The sequence below is a fragment of the Dunckerocampus dactyliophorus genome, chromosome 3, assembly GCF_027744805.1.
Source record: "Dunckerocampus dactyliophorus isolate RoL2022-P2 chromosome 3, RoL_Ddac_1.1, whole genome shotgun sequence".
NCBI lineage: Eukaryota > Metazoa > Chordata > Actinopteri > Syngnathiformes > Syngnathidae > Dunckerocampus > Dunckerocampus dactyliophorus.
Genome location: NC_072821.1, coordinates 35,353,269 through 35,370,814, shown reverse-complemented (window position 1 = coordinate 35,370,814; position 17,546 = coordinate 35,353,269). Strand labels below are relative to the sequence as shown.

The 17,546-nt window shown below is 41.4% G+C and overlaps 1 protein-coding gene across 2 annotated transcripts in view; it reads right to left on the bottom strand.

Moving 5' to 3' along the window:
• The window catches only part of itga11a (integrin, alpha 11a), a 79,568-nt gene that overhangs the window by 50,960 nt on the left and 11,062 nt on the right, over nt 1-17,546 (bottom strand). The window contains exons 2-10 of one of the 2 annotated variants that reach the window (XM_054771522.1): nt 17,365-17,479; nt 8,911-9,023; nt 8,361-8,452; nt 7,404-7,518; nt 7,185-7,312; nt 5,019-5,167; nt 4,791-4,935; nt 3,726-3,891; nt 2,995-3,065 (exon numbers count right to left, since the gene is read on the bottom strand). In XM_054771522.1, the coding sequence (XP_054627497.1) occupies nt 2,995-3,065; nt 3,726-3,891; nt 4,791-4,935; nt 5,019-5,167; nt 7,185-7,312; nt 7,404-7,518; nt 8,361-8,452; nt 8,911-9,023; nt 17,365-17,479 (1,094 nt within the window). Of the gene's footprint in view, nt 1-2,994; nt 3,066-3,725; nt 3,892-4,790; nt 4,936-5,018; nt 5,168-7,184; nt 7,313-7,403; nt 7,519-8,360; nt 8,453-8,910; nt 9,024-17,364; nt 17,480-17,546 lie in introns of those variants that run through there. The other variant, XM_054771523.1, reaches the window with a different exon arrangement.

Below are 17,546 nucleotides of genomic sequence, written 5' to 3'. Positions count from 1 at the left end.
ATGTCTGGGAAGTATATGACACAAGCAGCTTTCACAGTTGCAATCACCAAAAACCATCTGGGCCTTCAGGACATTTTTTTCCTCGTTTAAAGCCCCGACATTCTTTCCAATAAGTTCTGCTACTCTCAACCCTCAGCTTGACTTCTGAGGAGCATCTATGGAATCTGGCCTGCTGGACAGAATTTCCAAACTTTTCTGTCACCTATCTGCAAATTCTCTTCTTTTTTTCATTTTAAGTGGGATACATGGATTTGTGTCTCTTGACAAATCCCACTGTGAAGGGAAACTTAACAGTTAACCCATATACATTTACAAATACAAGTACAACGTTAAAATTGACTGATAGTGGATGACAGTAGTAGGGATGTTTCGATAAGTATCGCACGATTTCTGTGAAAAAGCATGTGACCAGCATACAGTGGTGCCTTGGTTAACGTTATTAATTCGTTCCAGAAGGACCAACTCAAACCAAAACGGACTCTAACCAAAGCACAATTTGCCGCAGAAAATAATGTAAATCCAATTAATCCATTCCAGACACCCAAAAATGTTACCACAAAACACATTTTATAGACAATAATTAGAGTTTTACATACAGAAAATTAAGCAAAAATAATTACTTAAAGAAGGTGTCTCATTAGGCTAGCCACAATAATCAATAAAACAATTAACCGCACAATAAATAAAAACTAACTCTGTAATTTTGCCCGCCGATATATTGACATGTGCATGCATGTTTGTTTTCCTCCTCTCGCTACCAAACAGGCTGGCTCTTGCACTGCACACTAATTTCCCAACAGGTATCAATAAAGAAATCAAGAGAGTTCACTCTGTGCATCTGGGCGCGTTGGTTCGATAGCGGAATGAACGTAGTGAGTGAACCGTCCTGTCAGTCATTCAGTGTCTTTTTCCCAGTGGGTAGAGGCGGGGCCAATGGCGAGCGCACACAGAGAGTGGTGGAAGTGAGGAAAAGGGGCGTTTACACTTGCACGCAATTTGCCGTGAGAATGCATGTCATTTATTTATGTATTTATGGCACGCCTGAAAAGTGTGAAGACTAGTTTGCACACTGTTAAGCACAATACGCACTTGGCATGTAATTCGTGACCGAAAACGCTGTGGTTTTTATTGGAGTGTTTTTTTTCGTAATTGTGATTTTGATTTAAGTGCAATTTTGTTTTGTTTGTTTAATTTATTATGTTTTTTGTTTAGTTTATTTTATTTAAAAGCTCTTGACATTCCAATTACGTTAAATCCTCTTGAGAAATTAAAGTTTATTGCTTTTGATACAGTGTACTCATATTATTATGCCATATATTATCATTACATTCATTAAAAAAATGTCTCAAAATAATGTTGACAATAATTTTTTTTTTTTGCAATCATTTGTAGTTATCATCCATGTAATTATCATCCAGAAAAATGTGTTATCATGACAGGCCTACGTCTCATCCTCTGTAAGTTTCACGAGTGATATACAGTATGTTCTCTTGAAAGAGGAAGTAAAATATATTTCTGCCTAAATAAAGGTGATTTTATGGTTCATTTTTTCATATCCTATATAGCTTACAGCAGGGGTGCAGCCAGGAACTCTGGGGGCCAAGAAAAAAACATCATGTTGGCCCCCTCCTTTTTATTTTTTTAAAGGGAACCTAATATGCTTTTCCGCCTTCCTGACCTATAAATGTTGTTATAATGTTGTATTCTCATTTTAAACTATGCCAACATTTGAGCATTTGGAAAGACACCTGAAGGCAGTTTTGGACAGCTCTGCACGCTGTGTTTTACAGAGTTTTTTTTTAACACTGAGGTCCACTGGCGTCAACGCAACCTGGACTTCCTTACACGGGCATGCCCAGGCACACGCTGTAGGCCTGCCCTCCCCCCACGCCCGCTCTGCTCTGTTCACCGTGTTAGCACGTATGGCTCCCAGGAAAGGCTTGTTTGGTTGTGCCTAAAGAGGCAAGCATCAGGCAGAAGTGGTCGGAGTTGCTGATTCCCGGCCAGCAAGAGAAAAATATGCTCATCTGTCAACAGCATTTCACACGGGACTGTTTTGTGAACATGGGCCAATACGAAGCTGGACTATCTGCCAAACTGTTGCTGAAGGTTGACATCTTTTCAACGTTTCTTAGTTGTGTTGAAGAGTCAGAAGAGCAAGCGGTAAGTATCAATTTATCAGTGTCCTAACTGAGTTTATTTTGTGTAAGTCATCGGACAAAAGCGGTTGTCTGTGCAGTATTATAGTTTGTGCGTACAGCGAGCGGAGGGAGTGTGACCAATCACAGCGGAGTGGACTCGGCGGGAGGCATACCTGGAGGAGGGCCGGGGGTGGAGTAAATTACACAAGCCGTTTGGGCGGGAGGTAGAAAACCCAAGGAAATACTGCAGGAAGAGGTGCAGAGGGTGGAAGATCGAGAAAGCTTTCCGTGCGGCTTATCCTGTGTGGCTGCTCTATAGGAGTCCAGAACTCAATACAAAGGCCCGAAAAGGCCCTTTAACTATTTTTTGGCGCCGCAGTAGCACTCATCATAAATAAATTTAAAAATTAATAGTTAACCCATGTGGTTGGTATTTGTATCGGCCCATTTCACTCATGGAGGATCGTATCGGCAGCATAAAACCTTGATCAGAGCATCCCTAGATAGCAGTAGATAGTACAGTATAACAGACACGCCTCCCTTCCCAGATAGAAATCAGGAAGCCAAAAGGAATAACAAAGCCATTCTGACTCAATGCATCTCCACTTCAAACTAATATGCCTCCCTGGGGAGCAGCAGTGTTTTCATTTCCCATCACCGCATGGCTGAAGTGGAAAAAGGGGCTCTTTTCTGTCAGGGGCCCCTATATCAAGATCACCTAGCCCTTTGGGCACCTCAGGGGGGGCGGGAATAGAAAGTGATAAATGAGGGCTTATGAGGACAAGTTATGACGTGGCAAACATGTGTTGCTCCATACGATGACAGATGATTTGGTAGCATAAATACGACTCACCTCCACGTTGTGAGCAGAGAATCCAGCTTGAGACATCTGGAGACCAAACGCTGTCCCATTTTTACTTGTTCCTGTGTCAACAAATAAATCAAAGTGAGTTAATCACCCCATCCACACATACACCTTTATTTTCTGACAGGAAAATACATACTCCCGAAAGTGACAAGCGACAATAACTATAGACAAATACCACATTATTACATTACCTTACTATTTTCCTATGTATTCAACCAGAATAGAGTGCATTTGGAATACAGGAAGTAAACAAATGTATTTCAATTGATGTAAAACGGATGGGGGGGGGGGGTGTGGTAGGATTAAATAAGCCTTGCTTCTTCCTACTGCTTTTGGACATGCGGATCTGTGAATTGTAATATGTGATGTATTCCAGTGTTACCATTACCATTACAAATGCTGCAAATACATTCATTGACAACAACATTACAACCACTAGCACAATCTAAAGCAGGGGTCTCAAACTACTGTCTCTATCTCATAGTACGTATTTTGTGGCCATCTCGAGTCCCACAAGGTCAGAGGCACTTGAGCGTCTTTCATCCGGCAAGCAACAACTAACATTGAACTTGTACTGAGCTTGTCATACAGTGACATGAAGGGGGTCGCTAAGCAGAACACTAACTACAACCACGGTGCCAAACCAAAAATGACAGCACAACAGGTAAGTCGGATAACTCCAGGCACAACTTGCCAAGCAAAAGGATCAAGCAAACCTTCTAAACTGAAGATGCGCTCTCCAAGTGCATCCACAATGTCCTTCAGTGCCGACTCATCAGTCACGTTGAAGAAGTGTTTGTCGTCTGGGTCACTGGCAATGTACTTGATCTCATTGAGGAAGGCCTCGGGGTTGATTCCTCTTCGGTTGTAGTAGCCAAGAACCTGTGAAGACACACAAGTCAGCATTGTGCACAAACGGAAACATTTAGATGCGTGCCCTTTACTAGGGGTGCATGATAATTATCGGGCCGATATGAGGGAATTATGACATCATCCCGATAAATCCAATAACATTGCCTGTACTGTGAGCAAATCAAGCGCTCCTTTTTTCTCTTGCTTGTGATGTCAGCCTGTCATAACTTCCCTGAGGTTACTTGTAAACAAACATTCACTTTAAAAGAAATTGTGCCAAATTCTCTGCGATGAGGAAAATGAAAAATGAAAAATGAAAAAGGTTTGCCAGAGACCACCGGGGCGTCACACCGGCTGCTTGAAGCGTGTGCCTGATCACAGTGCACCTTGCTGGGCCACGGCAGGTGGCTCCTCACGCTCTGTACTCTGGCTCTCTTGATAGTAGTGATGTGGTAGTAGTAATGTCATGATATTTGATTAGGACTAATCAACAGGTACAGATGGTCAAATCCTAATTTGTTCCAGTCCTTCTTACCTCCAGGTGTGCACAAACTACAGTTAAATCTAAATTAAAAAAGTATATATAAAAAAAAATTATGGGTACTATTATGGTAGCAGTTTCATTCCGTCTTATAAAGGTTTTTCCATTTCTTCCATTCATTAGCAAGCACCAGTAGATGCACTAAACACCAAATCATGTGGTCTGGACGACATCATTTCCACCCTTAATTGCACTTCCACGCAGCAGAGTTTGGCGCTGTGTGTGTTTTTTGGGCTCCAATGTTAACATGAGTGTCCTGCTTGAACTGATGAGGTCACTGCTGTTTAACATTTGCTGCACCAGACATTCAGTAGCCATCAGAAGAGTAAGTTGAAGCTCATAAAACACGAGCTGAAACCCAGGTGAATAACAGGTCTCGCAGACTCACTGCAATGGCGTAACGGGTGATTCCATCCTTCTCACTCTCCTCAATGGCTGGTTGGAGGTCAGCGCTGTCATGTGACTCTCCGTCAGTTATCACGATCATCACTTTCTTGGCACCACGTCGACCTCCCTGTTTGAAAGCTTCAGAGCTGTGACAGAAGCATGCGTGTTATTTCCGTGACATACAGAATACTGAGGATCTCGTCCTGCTCATGAGTATGCTGGTACGTACCGTGCTATGTTGATACCAAGAGCCGTGTTGGTCTCCTCCCCACCTCGCTGGTTGATACTGCGTGCTCTCTTCACCACTTCTTCAACAGATTTAAAATCATTGAGTTTGAACTCATGTACAACCTTCTCACCGTACTGAACAACTCCAACCTGACCAAAGAGACACAGTGGCATGCCACAATCAGCACAGTAGTACAAATCAAGGATGCTCCAATCAGGGGCTTATGCTGCCAATTCCGACACTGATCATCCATGAGTGAGACCAGCCGACACCGATTACATGGATTGTCAATGTATTTATGATGAATGCTTGTTGGGCAGGGCCGCTGTTAGACAATTCCAAGGGCCCCTGCCAAATAGGTAATTGTTAAAAAATAAAACTTTGTGTCGACATTTGTTTTGGGTTTTTTTGCCTATATTTTTGTACTATTTGACACAAACCTGAATTTGATGCATGTTTTGGAGTCAGATGAATACATGGGAAACAATTGTTCAGAAATTAGCTTTTTTTTAGTTCAAGATACCCGCAATCCTAATGAGGATTAAGCCGCATGGATAGCGGCATGGATAGTTCAAGATAACAAAATGAACAGAATAAATATCTTTATGAGATAGAAATGTGTCCTGCTTAACTTAGAAGAGAATAAATTGAGTGTCCAGGTTGCAGGGGTGTCCAACTTTCATCACCATTAGAGCTGTCAACTGTGTGTGTTTTATTTATGACCGATTGTACACTAGTGATGCTCGATACCACTGATTTCATTTCCGTTCCGATACTGAGTAAAATTCAGGCTGGTCTCGGCGATACCGATCCGGTATCAATAATTTGTGCAAATTCAATTAATGTGTCTGGTAAATTTTTAAAAGTTGCGTATTCCATATCATAACATAAAGAATACAAGACTATTAATTAATATATTAATCAAATAAATGATCAATTTAAATAAAAATAATTTAACTCTTTCATTTAAATGAAAGGAAAGGTGTACAAAACTGTGGTGAGACCAGCGATGTTGTTTGGTCTAGAGACAGTGTCCATGAGGAAAAGACAGGAGACAGAGCTGGAGGTAGCAGAGATGAAGATGCTGAGGTTCTCTCTGGGAGTGACCAGGAAGGATAGGATCAGGAATGAGTACATCAGAGGGACAGCACATGTTAGAGGTTTTGGAGATAAAGTCAGAGAGGCCAGACTGAGATGGTTTGGACATGTCCAGAGGAGAGAGAGGGAATATATAGGTAGAAGGATGCTGAGTTTGGAACTGCCAGGCAGGAGGCCTAGAGGAAGACCAAAGAGGAGGTTTATGGATGCAGTGAAAGAGGACATGAAGGTAGTTGGTGTGAGAGAAGAGGATGCAGAAGACAGGATTAGATGGAGGCAATTGATTCGCTGTGGCGACCCCTGAAGGGAAAAGCCGAAAGGAAAAGAAGAAGACTACCAAAGTTTTTCAAAAAGTAACGTTGACTGCCAAAGATGTCTATTGACGTCTTTTGCTTTTTTTTTGCCGAGAGCTACAGATCAAAGTCTTAATCATTTTGTGTGTGAATTTCTGACTTGCAGGCAATGCATTTCTGTCCCAGTAGGGGGCAACAGTTCTCTTTCTCCGACAGCAACAGATTGTCTGTGAAGAAGACGGATTGTGGGTTGAGAGAGAAAAATGGCGAAACACATGCGAAAACAAGCTCCAAAATAACTGTATTGCTTGTTTGTTTTAAAAACAAAATGTCATATTTAGAGTCCGAAGACCAGAAACTAGGCGGATAACTCCAGCTAGCTAGCTGCCGCCAGTGACAGCTAGGAAAAGGGTGTAAACAAAGATCAAACTGAAGCCATTGAGGTTTTATAGGCTAGTGTTGATTCTCGCGGCGATGCGGGACAAAGCGCGTCCCTTGCTGGTTCAATACGGGTGTTGGCAATCCCACGCGACACAGCACACACGTAGGGTTTGCCACCGCACGTCGTTCCGTTCTTGTGGTTGGCTTTGAAAGGTACTTATCGGCATATGCCGATCTCATGTTTTTACGGAAATCGACTGATATTATTATTATAATCGGTGGCCGATTGATTGGAGCATCCCTTGTACAAATGTCAACAAATAGTAAAATTATAAAAAAGTAATGCTTCTTAAAAAAAAAAAAGAAGTAATGCTTCATGTCATGTTCGACTCACCTGTATTTGACCTGGTCCAATATAAAATTTCTGAAGGATGTTGATAAGAAAAGCTTGCACTTCATACCAGGGGTAGATGGAGTTTGATCCATCCAGAACAATCACAATGTCCATGTAGGTCTCACATCCTAAAAAAAATTCATCACCAATGATACATGATCAAGTTCTGGTGAAATGACATTCATATATTTTATTGGGGAAGGTGGGTGTGACGCTTACTCTGAAAGGCAGGTGCAATTGTTCTGGAGAACTTGAAGCTAGCGTTGACTCTGGAGCAGATACCAGTGCTGTAGTAAGAGCTTCCGCACTCATAGGACCAAAGTGGCCCACATGCCTGCAACATCAAAAATCAAAGAAAGAGATTACCTTTCAGTTCAAAGGGCACAGTCTTTCCTCTTCACCGCATGACATATCTTTATACTCCAACATTGAATCCTTTCCCTTGACTGAAGTATTTTCAGTCATTCAGAACATGTCACTCTATTTCTAAATACAGTCGATGTTGAAAATATTTGTTAAATCTTAAATACCCGATTCAAAACTTGACAATTTGCTGGGAAAACAGCAGAAAAGGTAGATATCGTCCAAACATTCAGCCTAGGTGTTAGCATATTGGCCACACAGTCAGGAGCTCTGGATTCGAATCTCCATTGGATGGCTGTGTGGAATTTGCATCTTCTGCCTGTGCGTGCGTTCTACATTCCAAAAACTTCATGATAACATGTAATACTTACAGTATTTTGGTCATTTTAAGCATTAGCGGAACTGATTTCACATAGCAACATAGAAAGGAACGCTACACCTAGCTTTAACTTTTCCAAACTCAAAAACAAAAACACGGCAGCAGTGGTGGCAGCTCCAATATGTAGCGTTACCTTTTGCTAGTGGCCTGAGGCATTGCATTGCCAACCAGCTAGTAGCTGGCCGGCGTGGTGTGGCGAGGTGTCACTACACCAGTAACATAATTCTTGGGCGTAACAATGTTAATTACAATAATAATAACAATGTCACTGTAGCTTGGTTAATATGCAGGTCACATTATGGAAATGGATCGTTGCTGGCGTTTTTTGGAGGTTTTTTCGGATAAATTTATAGATATATAAACAAAATTATGACAGAATATAATTGAGAACAACTGGGGTTAGATAAATTCATTGTGTATTAAGATGGTCTCACCACAAAGCTGTTGTCTTTAGGATTGGTCGTAAGTGTCATTCCCAACCTCATCTTGTCCTTCCGCTCGGATACATTGGTCAGAGATATCCTTCCTTGATGGAAAAACAAGACATGATCTCAGATGCTCATTTACACACACACACACACACACCACACACACACACACACACACACAAAGCCCAAAACATGCGCGGACCACACAGCACTTTCACTTGGTGGTTGTAGCTATGTCTGTCTGGCCACACAAAGCAGTGAGCACATATTTAAGATATTAATGTTTACTTGACAAAACGGCATAGAGCCAATTAACAAGCCCAACACATGCAAACCATGTGACTCGGCATGCCATGTGATGGCGTTAGTAGTACAAAACACATGGAAATAAACCATAAAACAGCAAAAAGAGGTATGGTGTGGTACCAATGTCTGTCTCACACATGCCACCATCATGTTTAATGAGACACATGCAGGAGAACATACAGTCTAAGAACAAGTTCTAAAGGGCACAATTTTACTGCAATCTTGAGTGACACAATGTGCTTTACTTTACCAAGGTTAAGCTTGGTGCAGCCGTTTCCATTCGTCCGTTTGGTCAGTGAACATTTATATACATCCCCCGTCTGGTAAGCGCCGTTCATTTCATACGGCGCCCCCACTAATAACCTGCAAAACCACAACATAAAAAAGCCAAAATTAGCCTGAACCTTCATTTTTCAGACCCCAGCAGTATCACGACAGACACTTATATGTCAATGATCAATTGATACGTTTCTGCAGTAACATGACACATTACAACAGAACCCAAAATGCATACAAACACACAACACACAACACACTGCAGCCCCACAGAGAAGAACGGAGATGGGGAAAAAAATAATAAATAAATAAATAAATAAATAAAAATTAGATTTGACCTTATAAAGACAACACGATATGGACAAACATCATTTCTTATATATTTTTACATCTATAGTGGATTCCTGCACATTCGCGATACAGGATTCATGGCCCTGCAAATTTTCCAAATTGCGGTCAAAATTTTTATTTTAAATTTTTTTTCTCTCCAAAAATAGGCAGATCTCATTCACCATAGATTGGTAATAATTTATTGTACTACTATCTGCGATTGGCTGGCGACCAGTCCAGGGTACCCCGCCTGTCGCCCGACGTCAGCTGGGATAGGCTCCAGCATACCCCCGAGACCCTAATGAGGAGAAGCGGCATAGAAAATGGATGGATGGATGTACTACTGTTAGAAAGCTCACAATGTTTACATGTTTCTGTCTTTATGCTTCACTGATAATGTTTTTCATTAAGTGGTGAAGTTTCACACTTTGATCTGCGGTCCCTAAATACACCATAGTTGTCTGCTGAGACACTGTTTGTTTGGCTACGGAAGACCAAGCTTCGACAGTCTTGGATCGTCTACATGATCATTGATTAGTGGTGAGTAGCTAAACATTTAATACTTTAAATTAGGGGTGATATCAGGGAATTATGACGCCATACCAATAAATCCATTAACATAAAAAATAGCTCAGATAACCAATTGAGCAAGCCATGTGTCAAAAATAGACATTTTTTATGGGCGTATCTATTACCTGTGGTTTTTCGCCATTCCCTGGTGGTCCCGGACCATGACACCCACAGAAAACGGGAATCTACTGTATATTTTTACATAATGCAAGGGCTCCGAGTCCCCTATCACCTGGTTGTGAAAGCCCAACAACAAAAAATGAATGAGAAAAACCTGTACAAAGCCATTGTTCAAAGGATCATATGATGCTGTTTAAAGGCAGACACAAATTTGCATTTACAGTTAGAAAACACACAGTTCATAACTTATTCATGTGTCAGTTGTTAAAGCATGCTAATAAAGCATGACATGAACCATTCGCTTCATGCTCAAAAGTGGTAGTCTACAATGTATGCTTTTAAAATGATAATAGTCTCAGAGAAGTCATTAAAATCAATTACAGTCCTCAACATTTTTGTGTGATTAATGCAATTGACAAGAACTTTGGTCATAGGCCACCCTGGTATCCGATTAGGGTTTCTTCTGTCTGTGGAGGACATTCTTTTCTCATGATGTAGTCGAGTCTCTCACTTGACTTTACTATGGCTTTCCTGAGTGGGGCCTTATAAATGTCAATAAAAGGATTTGAAGATCTCTTAAACTGAAGAGAAGTAAAAAATAAAAATAAAAAAGAGAGAAATGATGTTTCAGGACCAGTCATGACCAGGACTCAAATAATAAAACATTGCATGATTCCATCAATTGGAATTCCTGGTGATGCTTCACTTTATGCAACTGGTTCAAAGAGGATTTGAACAAGTGAACAGTTGAAGTGAATGACAGGAAAAGCAATGAAGGAGCAAAGAGTTCAGTGTGCACCACAGGAAAGATACTCGACACCACTTTATAGCAAAAGCAGACCATCGCCAACTTGGTGTGGACTTCTAGGTCAGGAGAAGGAAAAGAAACAAAAATGTTCACACGTTGCTTGTGCCACATGTGTCATGGTGCCCCCCATTTGCCAGTTACCTCCAAGAACATTTTTTCAGCGAGTAAGGACACTTATTTGGTAAAAATGGATAACATTTTACATGGCGCTTTATTGGCCACCGTAGTCCCCTTTTCCTGATCTTCAGATTTATACTTTCAGATGACAGAATTTAATAAAATAAATGAATAACCCACCTCGTCCAGCCAGCCCCATGTTCTGCCTGAGCTCAAACCAGGGTCCGTAGAATGAGAGTCTAGAGCACTAGACATCGAGCTAAAAGCCAGGACTGTCAACTTGATGTCCAGCACAACTCTTAACGTGTCAGGGAGTGAAGTTTAGCAACTTACTCTTGCATTGCTGCACCAGTTGACAGCCGATACATAATGATTCCCGTAACATGGGGCCGTGCATTATCATTCTGCAATATGAGGTGATGGTGGCTGTTGAATAACAATGCACAGTGGCCCAGTGTGTCTCATCACAATAACTGTTTATAATATGCAGTCCTATTTCCATTAATAACACAGTTACCACTTCCACAGACCACCCTTCTTGCAGCATCGTCAAACCATTCACCAGCCATGCTGCTGAACCTGCTCCTTACCATTGATGTGCATAAACCATTGTCAAACGCCATGCCATGCGGCTTTACAATTAGCTATAAACCCACTATGAACTCAGTGATTAAAGACTTGAGGCTAGTAGCAGTTGTCTCTGGCAGCCAAACCGTGCAGCTTAGCAAAGAGGTAAAGGTCAGGTCCCCAATGAGGAGCCGTGGAACAACAGTAGAAAAATAAACAGTGGAAGGACGTGTCATGAGGTGTATGTCAAGAACGCTTCTCCTCTATCTCATCACTTTTTACATTCAAGGTCTTTCCCAGTCGAGGTTGTGAGGCCTCTCGTCAACTCCTGTACATAATGTGAAGACTTTGTATGGGAATCTCCTCTGGAAGATCGTCTATCTCTGGTAATCTGCTCTGGATGACTATCTATCTATGGGAATTTGCTCTGGAAGACCATGTGTTTATGGGAATCTCCTCTGGAACACTATCTATCTATGGGAATCTGCTTCGAAAGACTGTCTATCTATGGGGATCTGCTCTGGAAGACAATCTATCTATGGGAATCTCCTCTGGAACACTATCTATCTATGAGAATCTCCTCTGGAACACTATCTATCTATGGGGATCTGCTCTGGAAGACAATCTATCTATGGGAATCTGCTCAGCAAGACTACCTATCTATGAGAGTCTGCTCTAGAAGACTCTGGGAATTTGCTCTGGAAGGCTATCTACCTATGGTAATCTGCTCTGGAAGACTATCCATCTATGGGAATCTGCTCTGAAAGACGATCTATGGGGACTACAGTTCACAGAGTGTGTATGAACAGCAATGACATGTTTTTGACAGGGTGACCTCTTTTCAACTTGGCAACTCCCTTTGTCTGTAATATATGTAAATATTTGTTTCAGTGTGCTTTGGGAATATGTTGACAAAAACAATAACACACACACACATGCACACGCACACACAAACACAGTAAAACGCTGTGAGCGTTTCAGTCAGGTTCAAGCCTTGAGGTTTGAGGTTGATTTTATTGGCAGCTGAAAGCTCTTGCATACAATACTGCCTTTCTTTTCAAACACATACACACAAGCAAAGGCTGTGACTATCCCAAGCTGCCTAAGGCTGAAAGAAGATGAATAACGGGAGAAACAGTCAAATAAATCAGCATGGGACAGTACACCAAGTATGTCATCTTTTCCATAAACACTGGCGGCATTATTTGACCAGTTTGGCTTGGAGGTTGACATGAAGCAGTAGTGCCTTCGCAATTAACTCTGAATAATAATGAAGCTGCTACTTATAAAATATATATTATGTTGGTTCTCTTGTGATGGCACTGTTTGGTGAGAAAGAATAGGTATACTAACTCTGACCAATACTCGTGTTAATAAGTACGGATGACAAGTGATTGGCAAGTCAAACTTCAAACATTTGTTTTCTGTGTTTCAGTGTTTTCTGTCCACCCCGGTCTGACTGTGATCTGATGAGCAGATATAGAACTGCATTGGACTAAAGTCATAATGTCGTAGTGAATCAATCAGGAGTTGGACTTTCCAACTAAATCACATGAGGGCTGAGACGCTGCAGGTTTTCTCTCCAACCAGTTTCTTCAGCAGGTGATTTAATTGATGAGCTCCTTCCCTCAAACTGAAGGTGTTGATCATTAAATCACCTGCTTTACTGTAGTGACTGGCTGGAAAGAAAACCTGCAGTGTCTCGGCCCTCCATGGCACGAGTTTGACACCCCTGCCCTAAATCTTTAATTCCCCCTCATCTTAGTCACTGGGAAAATTCTATACTTCCAATATCGGTGGAACACTTCCAGCTCCAGCATGACAGTGCACCAGTCCACAAAGCACGGATGAGTTTGGTGCGGAACATTGGGCCTCATTCACGAAACGTTCTTACGCACAAATGTGTTCTTAAAGCTTTCTTATGAAGATTTTTGGCATTCACGAAACGTGTTCTTAACTCACAGTTCTTAGATCTAAGAACAAATTCTACGAACGCTCAGGAGGACTCTTACGCACAAGCAACGCTTGCACTTTCAATGCGTAATCGCCCTCATGCAAAAATATCCCAACAATTATTTATCATCAAAACAACTAAAATATATTCCATCGATAAATATATATTCAAATCCCAATTCATCAAAAAAAAAAAGTAGCTGGCTGGACGTGCGCTGCGCAGAGAGAGAATGTGAAGGGACCATTAGATTTATTTGCTGAAAGCCACGAATATTTGATGTCCCGCTTCAGGCTTCAGACTTCCCTCTCTGTTCTTGCAGGTGTGCAGGATCATCAGAATAACATCGCAATGAAACGTGGTGTGCCTACTGCGCACGGAGCACCCCCAGATAAGGACACGCGCCTCCAGCCACGTCTTGAGCCAGAGCACGGGGCTGCTGTATTAATTAGGCAGCGTCTAATCAAATGTAACCATAGAAAAAATCAATTGTCACACACAAACTATGTATTTTGACTTTATTTTTCCATCATGATTGTGTAAATATTTTCTAGAGTTTCCGAAATGGTTTGGTTTTTGATTGATGGCCCACCTCTCGTTTCCTCCAGATCCCTCCGGTGCAGTCCAATCTTTTTTTTTGAGTCTATTTTCAAGTGAAAACACTTCTTTTTAACCTCTGCGGTGGCGCGTTTCTCCGTGGAAACGGCATTTATGTTTCCTGCAATGGTGCTCCATGCCGACTCTTTTTGGATGGCCTGATGACCGGTGGATACACGTGAAAATAAGGTGGTCTTGTGTTCGCTCACTCCTTGTAAAAGCACCTCTATTTCAGTAGAATTTAAGTTTTTCTTTCGTTTGTTGTCCAGCTGCTCCTCAGTCTTGCCCTTGCGCGTTGCCATCTCCGCCTCCAGCTGCCTGTTGCGCACGGCACATTTTTTACCTTATATAGGAAATAGTAGGCGGTGACCTATGCAAATTAGGGCTCACATGCACGGGCATCGCAGTTGGCATTCATCAACCTAAGAACACCGGTGCGAACGATTATCCCTACTTAAGAACGCGTCGTGAATGTGGCACAGTTTCCAACCCACGCCTTCTTAAGTACACTTCTTAAGAAGACTTTTAAGACGATGTTCGTGAATGAGGTCCAATGTTCTTTTGAATGAATGTGCACAAATTCTCAAAGACATGCTGCAACATCTTGAAGAACTTCGGAGAACAGTAGGACGTGTTTCTTTTTTTTAAGTTAACTTTAGATTTTTTTGCACCATAACCAAATTTCCTTTATGAGCTATGGAGAAAATTTTGAGTAACAACAAAGGTAAAAGAAGTTGCTCATATTTCTATCCAGTTGCTAAAGTCATGGTGTTCTTTTTCCAGACTCATTCTAGTTAAGACTTAAAAAATAGTGCCTCTGCTGGTTGCAGTCAAGTAGTGCACTCATTTTTGTATACTCCGCTTCAATACATGCCTAATTAACAATCATTTTCACACAACTGACCAATTTGGTTATGATTAGGGATGCTCCAATCCATCGGCCAACGGTTAGTATTGGCAAAACACATGATTGGCATATGCTGATAAGTACCTTTCAAAGCCGATCGGCATGCGGTGGCAAACCCTACATGTGTTCTGTGTCACATACGGCAGGTTTACCAACACCCGTATTGAGCCGACAAGAGATGCGAGAATAAACACTTGTCTGTAAAATCTCAACGGCTTCAGTTTGGCAGCTTGACACAGGCTACACCAATCGATGCCAGCGTGTTTGATCACTCACAAGACATTTTTGTTTACACGCTTTTCCTAGCTGTCATTGGCAGCAGATAGCTAGCTAGCTAGAGCTACCTTCTCATCTTCGGACTCCAAATGCGACTTTGTAGCACAGTGCGGTTAGGTCGAAGTTCGTTTTTGTCCCATGGGAAAGTACCTTCACGGAAGTATGTACTAACTTTTTCAAGTGTCACTGAAAAATGTTACTCTCTTGTTGTCTTGTCTTGTCCTCAAAACTGTAAAACCTCAAAGTTGTCCACCCAAAAGTTTATTTATTAATAATTACCTATTTGCCAGGGGTCCTTGGAATTGTCCATTGGTGGCCCGGGCCAATACCGCTCATTTTTAATACATTGAAAAACTTACAGTTAATCTATGAGATCGTATCGGCTGATCGCACTCATGAATGATCGGTATTGGAATCGGCAGCATAAAAACCTGATTGGAGCATCCCTAGCTATGATCAATTAACTGGCATTTCAATAGATGTATATTATTAGAGCCGCAACAATCAATCAAGCCTTTCAGCCTCTGAAATATGAATATTTTTTAATGTCCTTAGTCAGCTACAGTATGAATGTATTGAATGAATGAATTATGTTTGTGTTTTGGGTAAAACGACATATTCACACACATCACCTTTGACTTTTTTTTGCCTCTTTTCCGATACGTTGCCAACCAAACCACGAACTGCTTCGTATATTGGTCCGTCTGGGCCCTAACCTATTACTCCGTTAATCAGTTACTACTTGATTACTCAATTAATCTTGATTAATCTGAATGATGAATGCAGATGAATGCAAGTCCAAGTGAACAATGGTTCTTTTCTTAAAAGACTTGTGACAGAAAATGGATGACTATGCAAACTAATATACAAGTTTCCAGGCTCTCCTTCATTATTCTCATGACTTCAGGAGACTGTTTTAAACATTTGAGGAAACACATTTTCTTTCTGCTAGGTAAAGCCAGTCAGTCACTGGAGACAGAACGAGAACTAATGCTTTTCACATACACATACACATACACACACACACACACACACACGCACGCACGAACAGGTCCACATTGTACCAATTGCACCATGCTTTTTGAAGCTATTTTAAACATGCCAGGAAGACATTTTGGCAATCACACGATGCCAGTTGGCCAAATAGGACGTGTGTGGGATTCAGGAGTCGGCGTGATGAGGTAATGGTGTGGTATCGAGCAACAAAGATACACACGATTTAACTTTAGTAAACGAACACATCGTTTACATTGGTTTCGACATTCGCAACATATTTATTTGATCTTTCTTGTAGACGCTGGCAATACCACACATTTTGGTATCGATCCAATACTAAAGTAAATACAGGGTCAGTATCGGCAGTACAGATACTGATCATTTTTACTTGGACATTTTTCAAGACCACTAAGTGATTTTTACGAGAGACGCACAATATCTTTTTTTCAAACCAGTTGTGCTTCTCAAGACCGATATGGTGCCAATAACCGATAACGTTTTCACATCTACTTTTTTAATTTACATTTAACTGTAGTGTGTGCACACCTGGCGGTAAGAATGACTTCAACGAATTAGGATTTGACCAACTGTCGCTGTTGATTAGTCCTAATCAAATATCATGACATTACTACTACCACATCACTACTATCAGGAGAACAGGAGTATAGAGCGGAGGGAGCCACCTGCTGTGGCCCAGCAAGGTGCACTGTATTCGGGCACAGGCTCCGAGCAGCCGGTGTGATGCCACGGAGGTCTCTGGCAAATCTTTTGCACTTTTCAAAAAATGCGGCGCTGGTCTTCCAGGTGGCTGATAAGGTTTTTTGTGTGTTCGATGGGGTTTGGTATTTGGCATTTGGTACAACTAGCATGCAAAATGTCTTCCTCAGAAAGTTTGTTTGCATGTGAGCTGTGGGTAAGTTACGACAGGCCGTTAACGTCACAGGCAGGAGAAAAAAGGAGCGCTTGATTTTGAGCGTTTTTTTAAATTATCAGTTATCTGAGCTATTTTTTTATGTTATCAAATCTATTATTATGACGTCTTAATTCCTGATATCTGAATTATCGTGCACCCCTAATTTTTACCTACTGATATTTGGATGGATTCGTCCACAGTGCGAGCAGACCTTTAGAACTCTCCGACATTGAGCAAGATTTCAGAAGGCGCATGTTTCAATAGAATGTGTCTTACCATTTTTCTCCCCCAGCAGCCACATGTTGCTGAACAGTGTATCCAAACTGGGCTGGCTTTGGACCTTTGATGATCCTGTGTTTTGTTATGTCAATATTAAAGCAGTCATGAAATCCTGGAAAAAAGAAGAAAAAAATAGCACATAAGACACATAAGTCAAAGCTGGGACATCAAATAATGCA